Source organism: Ambystoma mexicanum, chromosome 12 (assembly GCF_040938575.1).
Source record: "Ambystoma mexicanum isolate Mex_15411 chromosome 12, UKY_AmexF1_1, whole genome shotgun sequence".
Classification (NCBI taxonomy): domain Eukaryota; kingdom Metazoa; phylum Chordata; class Amphibia; order Caudata; family Ambystomatidae; genus Ambystoma; species Ambystoma mexicanum.
In genome coordinates this window covers 288,002,348-288,013,281 of record NC_090936.1, presented here as the reverse complement: position 1 = coordinate 288,013,281, position 10,934 = coordinate 288,002,348, and the positions used below count along the sequence as shown (strand labels likewise).

The window sequence follows — 10,934 nt, the reverse complement described above, 5'->3', positions numbered from 1 at the left end:
GAAGGGCCAAAAACAGTCAAATAAGCAGCAATAGGAGGAAATAACGAGCGCTTTCAAAATAGCAACGCAGCTCCAGGTATTAAAAAGCTCAAAAAATGGCTGCACGATGAAAATGCCAAATAAAACAGTCCTTTCCAACAATATTATGCAAATTTCCTCTATTTTTCTTTTTCTTCTTTTTTTCAAATTTTGATTTTTCAGGTTCAATAATTCCCCAGGAGGTGCAGTAATGCACAAAAAGTGCACCTACCTAATGGAATGGTCAGCAGCCAGGCACAAACTCCACATAGCAGGGGAACAACAGATGGGCAGGAGGGTGGAAACAGGACCTGACTCCCAGGAGACCTGAATGCACTCTGGCATGATTGGCCGTCTGACTGTTCAGTAAGGACAGCCACCCGGCTGTGTGAGTTACAGCCAGGCTGGAATTAATGGGGAAAAACTGTTTAAAAGCAGGTCTCTGGGACTTAGAAAGCAGAGTCGACCACATGGAGCGAAAGAACCGAAGACGAGCTGAAGCAAGAGGACTGCTGCAACTCCTGGACGACCGGTGAAGCCCTGCTGCAGGTCCGCATTGCCTGAAACTCCATCGACAGAAAGCCGCCCTTTGGTACTCTAGATCTGGGCTCTAGAAAAATCTGGGCTATTCCCCTCAGCAAGTCCTCAATCTCCCTCTAAATCCCTCCCAGGTTGGTCTTCTACTTTTCTAGTCTCGGGAGTATAGTTCAGGGGCAATGTGCCTGCCTTGAAAGCAAAACGATGTGGAGCAACACAGGTTTGATCCCTGGGTCCGTGCTTAGAAACCTCTGGGTATTAAGCTTGTTATAAATAACCAATTACAATGTTCCATCTCTCGTCGTTGGTTTGATTGATTGCACTCCAGTTTATACATTGTAGCAGGCTGGGATTGGTTATGCTGCTTTCCTAAACGTATTCTCACAGTTGTCTCCATTTCCCTACTAATGGTTACTAGTTGGTTCTCCTTACCATCTCCTTCGAAGCAATTTTGTCTAATCATTGTGTGGATTGTGTGGCCCTATTCACCATTTTGTGGTCAGGTAAGGCACATTACTGTGGCGAGAGAGTGACAGAGAGAGAGAGAGAGAGAGAGAGAGAGAGAGAAAGAGAGAAAAAGAGAGTGAGAGAGAGAGAGAGAGAGGGGTCAGGAAACTTGATGTATTATGACAGACATAGAATGGGCTTGTCTCCTCAGAGTTCCTTGGTTTTGAGCCGGTGATTGTCTTTCCCTTGGATATGTCATAAGTAGGGTGGGCTTTGATAGGATAGGCCTTATGCTTAAGTCTTTATTACACTGGACATTGGTGGTTATGTTTGCGTCGTGCAAGAACGTGGTGGTTAGGACAGGAGGTTTTTTGAGATGATGAGGGAAGGTCTAAAGTATTGCATTGCTCTAATGCTGAGTTATGGAAGGGCTTCCAGGATAGTTGGTGAAATATGGAGGGGGTCTGTCCCTGTACTTTTGCAGTGGCACGACCAGGTGGTTGGCGTCAGTGGAGTAGAGGAACCTGCTGGGGTTGGTGTCATGAATTCTGTTCGGCAGTTAAGGTGTATCCAGACTGCTAATGCTTTTGGACATATATATAGCATTTCTAGCTCACGGGAAGTCGATGTAGGTTTCTTAGTGGGGTTACCGAGTTTGTGGTCAGAAAAGGAGAGTTTTGGGCTTAGCAACCTCTAAGACATTCCGTTGCTCTTCTATAAGGAAGTGTTCGAAGTGAATAGGAACGGTCGGGAGCGGTGTTCAACTAGTTTTATTTTTTACTGTTAACAGTTCCACTACTTTTTGCAACCATTTTTCCCATTCCGGAAATGTTCTTTGTGAACTAAAAAAACACTTCTCCACTTTACTAACCAATGGCCGTTACAGCTAAACTGAAATCTGTTTCAACACAATAGGCCTTAAATCAGCGTGGCTGCAACCCTTGAAAAATGTGTTGCACTTTTCTCCCTTCCGACTACTATGTTCCCCGCTGGGATCACAGTTCCCCTACTTATTTGGGTGCACTTCTAACATTGCTATAAGGGATGGAGGTGCAGAACTGGTGGACAATTACAGGGGAGTGCACTTCCCTTCTTCTCGCGCAGATGGAACGTGGGGGGGGGTCAGGGGACTGATGCCAGAGGAGCTGTGGGACCCGATTGGACAGTGTCGTGGATTTTGCGGTTAAACTGCAGGCAGCCATATATGTTTTTGGATATTAGGATTTTGATTTTGCACTTGATTTGCGCACCACCGGTAGCCAATGTATGCTTCCCATTTGGCTGAAGACTGACAGGCATTTTAAGTACACCTATGCGTTGGCTAGACGTATTATTGTCCTATTAGAGCCACCGTCTTTGGTATGTTAGGTGGGCTGCATCAAGGTTGTTGCTGTAGTGCAGCCTTGAGTTATCTAGCGCTTGGAAGACCATGGGGTCTTTACATGGAGGATGTAGGGGAGTTCATTTGTTTTTTACCACTTAAACTTTTCACTTGTCAATTTCAACATAACCACTCGTTTATGCACAGTTTGAAATACATTATTTGTTTTTACCACTTACATTTTTCAGTTGCCAATTTCAACAGAACCACTTCTCGCGAATGGGATCGTTTGCACCCGTCATTTTTAGCTTGGTTACCATGACGATTATATGGCGCCATCATTGGGTCTTTGGGTAGGCGTCCTAGTGAGAAACCCCTTCAACCCATGAAGTTCAGCTCCCACAGCCCATCTGCACAAGTGAAGTGGCATAGGTGTTCCAAAAATAACCTCATTTCGTAATGTCATTTGTGAATCGATTTCAATAAGCAGGCAGTGATTTCATTTTGATAGCCAAAGGCAAACACAGTTGTTCGGTACACAGCTGTACATTCTGATGTCCTCATGGAAGGAGGCACGCCGAGGATATCGAAGATAGCACTAACTAATCTTATTTAAATTAGATAAGAGAGATACGCGTGTTAGGTAATATTTCTAGTTATGTAAAAAGGAAGGGCTAAATAGAAGAAAAACTTTTTTTTCAAGCCGCATGTGTATCACGCTCTTTGGGATGACGCCAGGTACCTGGAACAGCTCATAAAGTTCCTGATAAGGCCTGATTGGAATGTTGCGGCTGGAAGACATGGTATATAAGCACCCATCTCGCTCTGTCTCAGCCTCTCTCTCCTGGGCATTGAAGCTAAGGTGTCACTGAGCACAGAGACTTCTCCAGTGATCCTTTAAGACTCACAGCATTAGCAACAATGTCTGGTCAACCAAGCCTCATCCACACATTCAATGGAATCCCGTTCACAACGAGATCTTCGACTGAACTTCTGAAGTCCCTTGATACCTTTCAGGCGAGAGAAGATGACGTGGTTCTCGTGTCCTTTCCCAAATCTGGTAAAACCTAATTTTTCAAATTTTCCAATTCTTTGCCTTTGAATTGTTTCCTGTGTGAAAGCAGAAAGACAATTCAGTGTTTGTTTGCACATGCACATTGTATGCTCACATTATGCTGCAGCTATACCCACCTCCAATCCTTGAGAACAGGATCCGCACCATGTTTCAGAATATCCACACAAACTACATTTACATGCAGTGAGTCTGAATGGGTGTAATTTACAGACTCAATGATTATGCTGAAATCATGGTGGGATTGGAGCATTAGCGGATCAGGGTGTTGTAGACCCTGGTTGTAGGGTAGTGTGTCAAAAGAGGCGAGTGTAGGGTTAGAAAATAGGATTTGAATGTTTATGGCCATAAAATCTGAATGTGCTAGCAACAGTTAGTGCGGTCCTATTAAGGAGCTCATTGTAAGGTAGCCTGTAGAGTCTTAACGAGTTGTCCATATAGGAACATGGCAATTAAATGACAAAATAAATATTTCGGTAATGTGTCAGGAATGGCTGATTTCCAAGGTTACACACATTTATTTTCAGTTCAGTGAAAGTAAATGACCTCCTCGTGTTCCTACAGTCAACCAATTACAAATAGGAAATAGATATTATGGACAATTGCAAAGAAAAGTATACTTCCTGCTTGGGTATTGCTCACTTTTGGAAATGTCTTAACCCTGGCTCCAGCATCCTGAAGAGAAGAGCGCCTACCATCCGTACATGCTGGCGCGCTTCTGTACAGCTGAGCCCCTCTGCATGTTCACCTGCGTGTTCCAAGCACATAATATTCTCCCAAGCCGAGTATTATTAGTAACATTGACAATAATAGATTAATGCTCTATGGCCAACTTCCTCTAACCTTTAGGCCACTAATCTAATTTTCCTTAGATGCACTTCTCCAACATTGAGTGCAGTCTGGTCTTCATATCAGTACTTTGATGTATTGTGCCTATTCCAACACATGCTTTCCTTTGCAGACATAGATTATTTTGGGACACTTAGGGAAAGGGCACTTGGATTTGTTTTTGTGTCAGGGCCCAAGCAATCATTCACCATCTGCAAGACACTGAGAACCCAACGCGCAGCTCTCCAGGATTGCTCATGGAGTTGTCTATGCACAGTAGCTTGTTCTCTATGTACAGCAGGTCAAGGGATTAGTCATTATATATCTTAAAGGTTTTAGAAAATGCCAAGTATATGGTGGCCCTTAAAAAAATGTCAAAGGCATGCATCTAGTTGTAAAAAGTATAATCTAAATTTTAGATAGTGTTTTTTTCAAATAAAATATGAAATGCTGGACTATTTGCTGAAGTGGATAACCCATGTCGATTGTAATCATTCTATGGCTTTTCCATGAAACGTTTAATTGAAATACATCAAAAATGGGCATTGATTTTGGCAGTCTTGTCAAATTTGGCCAACACAAACAATACTAAAGTGCTGGACTTTTCTTCCAGGAACTCACTGGCTTGCGGAAATTATAAAGCACTTGTATGCCTCCAACGTGACCCTGACCTCCCCTATTGAGTTTGGAGAACTTTCCAAACTAGAAGAAATGAAGAACCTGCCGTCCAGAAGAATCATCCCCACGCACCTAAGCTACGGCATGCTACCACGTGACCTGAAAGCAAAGAAATGCAAGGTACGAGACGTGAACGTAGGACCATTGCGTTCTAAAATATATACGGACTCATTAGGTGTATGTGTAGGGCAGCCCATTGGCCAGCGCAATATATTTACACGACATAAGATGGACAGGCAGAACGCAGAACTAGAAAGCATTCAAGAATCGCAGTCAGTTAATCAAGAATCTAGTTCATGTCAATGTTCACACCATTCCCGGGAGGATAGCTCAGTGGCAACGTGCTCGCCTTGGAAGCAAGACGACACAGAGCAACACAGGTCTGGGTTTTAAGCGTGTTTCAAATAACCCATCATATCATTAAAAAAAAGGTTTGACTGTAAGCAATATCCTCTATAAACAACAATTCCAACTGCATGAGATGCGTGCATATGTATGTGTGTGTTGGTTTGTGTATAAGAATATATATGTATTTGTCTATGCAAATAGTATGTCTGTCTTGGATTGATTAAACTATGTATAAAGTAGCACTAACCTCTAAGACAAAGACCACTTCCTGGAGAAAAACGTTTGCATTTGGGCTAATTGGTATGCCCACAATTCAGTGTATTGTCTAAATTGCATGTCCTCAAATGGCATCACCCACCAAATCTGGCCTCTCTAATCCAGGCGAAGCCGGGCACAACATATCTTCCTGCTCAGTGCTCTGCAGCTCATGCCTGACAGTCTCCTGCTGATGTAAATCATTTTTTGAAGCACTACAATGCTTCTTGGTTCTATGTCTGCGACATACCAGGTCCCTGTTGCAATAACCAGTCAGTGTAAAGCGCTGCACTGCACCTTGGAGCTACTTGTCTCGGGAGGATAGTTCAGCGGCAACGTGCTGCCTTGGAAGCAAGACGACACAGAGTAACACAGGCTCGATCCCCGGGGCACCGCTTAGAAACCTCTGGGTATTAAGTGCGTTATAAATCATATCATACTTCCTCAATATATCAAAAACCAGAAACAAGAAGTCTGCTGCCTAATACACAAATGGCCCATGCTATAGGAATAATTTTTATTAGGCTCATGGGAATGGGGAAGAAATTATATTTTGGGGATAATACAGAGAGTGTGAGAGATGATTGGGTTATTCAGAGGATGTTCGGTGTACCGGGTAATGTGCATGATTCAGTGTGGCATGGGTAATGTGTATGATTCCGTGTGGCATGGATACTGTGCATGATTCAGTGTGGCATGGATAATGTGCATGATTCAGTGTGGCATGGATAATGTGCATGATTCAGTGTGGCATGGATAATGTGCATGATTCAGTGAGGCATGGATACTGTGCATGATTCAGTGTGGCATGGATAATGTGCATGATTCAGTGTGGCATGGATAATGTGCATGATTCAGTGAGGCCTGGATAATGTGCATGATTCAGTGTGGCATGGATAATGTGCATGATTCAGTGAGGCCTGGATAATGTGCATGATTCAGTGTGGCATGGATAATGTGCATGATTCAGTGTGGCATGGATAATGTGCATGATTCAGTGAAGCCTGGATAATGTGCATGATTCAGTGTGGCATGGATAGTGTGCATGATTCAGTGTGGCATGGATAATGTGCATGATTCAGTGAAGCCTGGATAATGTGCATGATTCAGTGTGGCAGGGATAGTGTGCATGATTCAGTGTGGCCTGGATAGTGTGCATGATTCAGTGTGGCATGGATAATGTGTATGATTCAGTGTGGCATGGATAATGTGCATGATTCAGTGAGGCCTGGATAATGTGCATGATTCAGTGTGGCATGGATAGTGTGCATGATTCAGTGTGGCATGGATAATGTGCATGATTCAGTGTGGCATGGAAAATGTGCGTGATTCAGTGAAGCCTGGATAATGTGCATGATTCAGCGTGGCATGGATAATGTGTATGATTCAGTGTGGCATGGATAATGTGCATGATTCAGTGAGGCCTGGGTAATGTGCATGATTTCGTGTGGCATGGATAATGTGCATGATTCAGTGTGGCATGGATAATGTGCATGATTCAGTGAAGCCTGGATAATGTGCATGATTCAGTGTGGCATGGATAATGTGCATGATTCAGTGAGACATGGATAATGTGCATGATTCAGTGAGGCCTGGATAATGTGCATGATTCAGTGTGGCATGGATAATGTGTATGATTCCGTGTGGCATGGATACTGTGCATGATTCAGTGAGGCCTGGATAATGTGCATGATTCAGTGTGGCATGGATAATGTGCATGATTCAGTGTGGCATGGATAATGTGCATGATTCAGTGTGGCATGGATAATGTGCATGATTCAGCGTGGCATGGATAATGTGTATGATTCAGTGTGGCATGGATAATGTGCATGATTCAGTGAGGCCTGGATAATGTGCATGATTAAGTGTGGCATGGATAATGTGCATGATTCAGTGTGGCATGGATAATGTGGATGAGCGAGCAATGCGTTCGCAGCTGCTGACGGCCTTTTCCCTTCCTCTAGGCAATCTACATCGTTAGAAACCCGAAGGACACGGCCGTATCACTGTACCACTACTACAGAGATAACCCCAATCTGCCCACTATTGAAGCCTGGCCTACTTACTTCAACATGTTCCTGCACGGAGAAGGTAAACACGCCACCGCAGATAGCATGTTACAACCACTGGAAGGCGTCTCCCAATCCGATGCAACCAAAGGGCCTTGCTTGGGCTGGCAATGTTTACCCCACCCCGGTAACAGCTGATCGAGAACATATTAGGAACATGATCAGATGTAGCCAGTTGAATATTATCCGGTAGACTTTCGTATTAGAGCTATGAACACTGGTCACTGATTGTCCATGTTTGCACTGGCAACCCAATGCCGTTTGCACCTTTTCGTTGTGGGTGGCAATGGTTACTATAGGGTTTAGGGGCTATAGGAAGAGCTCCGCAGGTCAACCCAGTGAATAGTAGAAGCCCGCCAGGTTTGGAGGATGACAGCAATGCATATGTATCGAAAAAATACAAATGGGATTCGATTTGGACTTTTCTTTAACTATGTGTTGGTCGTTGTGAAAACCCACCTCTGGCCACACTCTCTCCCCTCCACACCTGCCCTCCTGTTAATGCTTCTGCTTTCGATTGTGACACCAAGTAAGAAATCAGTAAATTAGAAAGAAAAAAAAACATTCTCCTGGGGACTCAATGTAGTTTTAAAAAAAAAGGCTCATGCATACCAAGGCCGTAGCTCTGTTCAAGGCTAGTTACCTTGGTCTTTCCTCACATGACGCCAGGGCTGGAAGGCATGGCGGCCTTTACCTATTTCTCCTGGATAATTTTGTGTGAGAGGCGGGGGACATATATTCAAAGAAGTTACATTGTTAACCTTGACTTACACCTGGACAGGGCCCTGCTGTCCACAAAAGAGGTGACACAGAGTAACTATGACTTGCACTTCACCGACCCCTGGAGAGCACTGTGCTATTCTCAAAGAAGTGACACAGAGTAACTCTGACTTACCACTGACTTACACCTGGAGAGGGCTATGCCATTCACAAAAGAGGTGATGCAGAGTAACTATGACTTGCACTTCACCTACCCTTGGAGAGCACTGTGGTATTCTCAAAGAAGTGACACAGAGTAACTCTGACTTACCCCTGACTTACACCTGGAGAGGGCTCTGCTGTCCACAAAAGAGGTGACACAGAGTAACTATGACTTGCACTTCACCTACCCCTGGAGAGCACTGTGCTATTCTCAAAGAAGTGACACAGAGTAACTCTGACTTACCCCTGACTTACACCTGGAGAGGGCTCTGCTGTCCACAAAAGAGGTGACACAGAGTAACTATGACTTGCACTTCACCGACCCCTGGAGAGCACTGTGCTATTCTCAAAGAAGTGACACAGAGTAACTCTGACTTACCCCTGACTTAAACCTTGAGAGGGTTCTGCTATTCACAAAAGAGGTGACGCAGAGTAACTATGACTTGCACTTCACCTACCCCTGGAGAGCACTGTGCTATGCTCAAAGAAGTGACACAGAGTAACCCTGACTGACCCCTGACTTACACCTTGAGAGGGCTATGCCATTCACAAAAGAGGTGAAAAAGAGTAACTATGACTTGCACTTCACCTACCCCTGGAGAGCACTGTGCTATTCTCAAAGAAGTGACATGGAGTAACTCCGATTTACCCCTGATTTACACCTGGAGAGGGCTCTGCTATTCACAAAAGAGGTGACAGAGTAACTATGACTTGCATTTCACCTACCCTTGTAGAGGACTATGCTATTCTCAAAGAATTGGCACGGACTAACTCTGGCTTACACCTGGAGAGGGCTCTGCTATTCACACGAGAGGTGATAGAATACAGAGTAACTATGACTTGCACTTCCACTACCCCTTGAGAGGATTATGCTATTCTCAAAGAAGTGGTACGGAGTGACCATGATGACTTGCATCAGGATAATGCCATTTTATTCTCACAAAAAGTTAGCCTTAGTAATTTTGATTTACTCTGAGTAAGTCAGGTGCAGGTCAGAGCTATTCAGTGCAACGTCTTGGTGAATATGGGTCTAGCTTTACAAGAGCACCAGAAAGGTTGCACACAGCCTGATCACTTGACCCTGCCACATTTATTCTAACGAATGTATTCTAACGTCTTTGACGCCCAGTCCCTGGTACATGCCAACCTTTTCAGGTAACATCCTGTGCTTCATGCACGGCTTGTCTCGTGGAAGCCCCTAATTCAGTGCCTTAATGAATGGGCTGCCTGGGTGGTTCATGCACCTGCACGCACATGAAATGGCTTTTTAGTGAGGTGGTTTGTTAAAACTGAAGTGCTCTGCAGAGTTTCTTCGGCCCCACTCTCTCTAATCACGTATGCTTCACTGCCTCACAACAACAGATGTTTAGACTGTAAAGTCACTTTATTCTACGCCTTCAATGCATGAAGCAACAAATGTGGCAGTCGTCTAAATGGGCAGGGCACTTGTGTATATTCCATATGCATATCAGTAAGAGTATGCACCTACACCAGACCCCACAGCTCTGTGCCTGTATAGCTCTCTGATTTTTACGTGTGGACCAGCCATGATGAACATTCAGGGGCGCTATATTGGAAAGGTTTGCTCTGGTGCTTGTGAAAGGAAACTCTAAGGTGAATCTGAGCACTATTAGAGCTCGTGAGCAGTGAAGGACAGCATCTTGGCAATACAAAGCTGACAGGACACGTGGTGTCTAGTCCCAGGGAGCCGAGATAGTAGGCGGAGCCTATGCAATAGAATGTCAAAGCGCAGTTTAGACTCTGGGCAGTAGGCCCATTAATATGCGCGGGAGGAAAAAAAACAGTGCATAGGCATTCTGGCATCCGTGTCAGGTGTTTACTGGACTAGGGAGGGGCTCTGAAGTGTGCAAGGCCGGGGAGGTCAAGGGACTAGTCAGGCTAAAAACGTCTGCAGGAGGATGGGACCTCCTTGCGGCTCCTCAGGTTGTGAGGAATCTACCCGTGGTTCTGGCCTGCATGGAACGCAAGCCCATTGGTTGCAGGGCACCTATGGACTGATAATTGTTATTCCATAAAAAGGGCTTAACCTGCACCCGGCTTCATTAGATTCAGTCCCACTCACAATGTTGGGTGGATACGCGGATGTGTTGAACTTTGCCTGCAAATGTATCACGGTTTGGGGAAAGCCAGATCAACACATGCCAACATACATGTAGGATAAATCTAACTCTACCGTACATTATAAGGAACTCAAGGGTGACTTGCAATATCCTTTTCATGTACACTTCGGGGTATGGATTTATTTATTTATTTGGTTACACAGTTCTTGGTTTCTTCATAACATCGTCAGTTGATGTCACATATGATCAATTTAGAATTTGTTGAAACAACACACCAATATGCAACTTGCACTATGAAGCAGTGTAGTAAAAAATGGGTTTGCTTTTTTAAAAAAAAGGTGAAAACACCCAGATCGAGC

The 10,934-nt window shown here is 44.4% G+C and overlaps 1 protein-coding gene across 1 annotated transcript in view; it reads left to right on the top strand.

The window, feature by feature from the left end:
* Window positions 1-3,244: 3,244 nt before the first annotated feature.
* The window catches only part of LOC138513519 (sulfotransferase 6B1-like), a 35,729-nt gene continuing 28,039 nt past the window's right edge, over window positions 3,245-10,934 (top strand). The window contains exons 1-3 of the mRNA XM_069628449.1: window positions 3,245-3,383; window positions 4,837-5,021; window positions 7,469-7,595. Of these exons, the coding sequence (XP_069484550.1) occupies window positions 3,245-3,383; window positions 4,837-5,021; window positions 7,469-7,595 (451 nt within the window). The remainder of the gene's footprint in view (window positions 3,384-4,836; window positions 5,022-7,468; window positions 7,596-10,934) is intronic.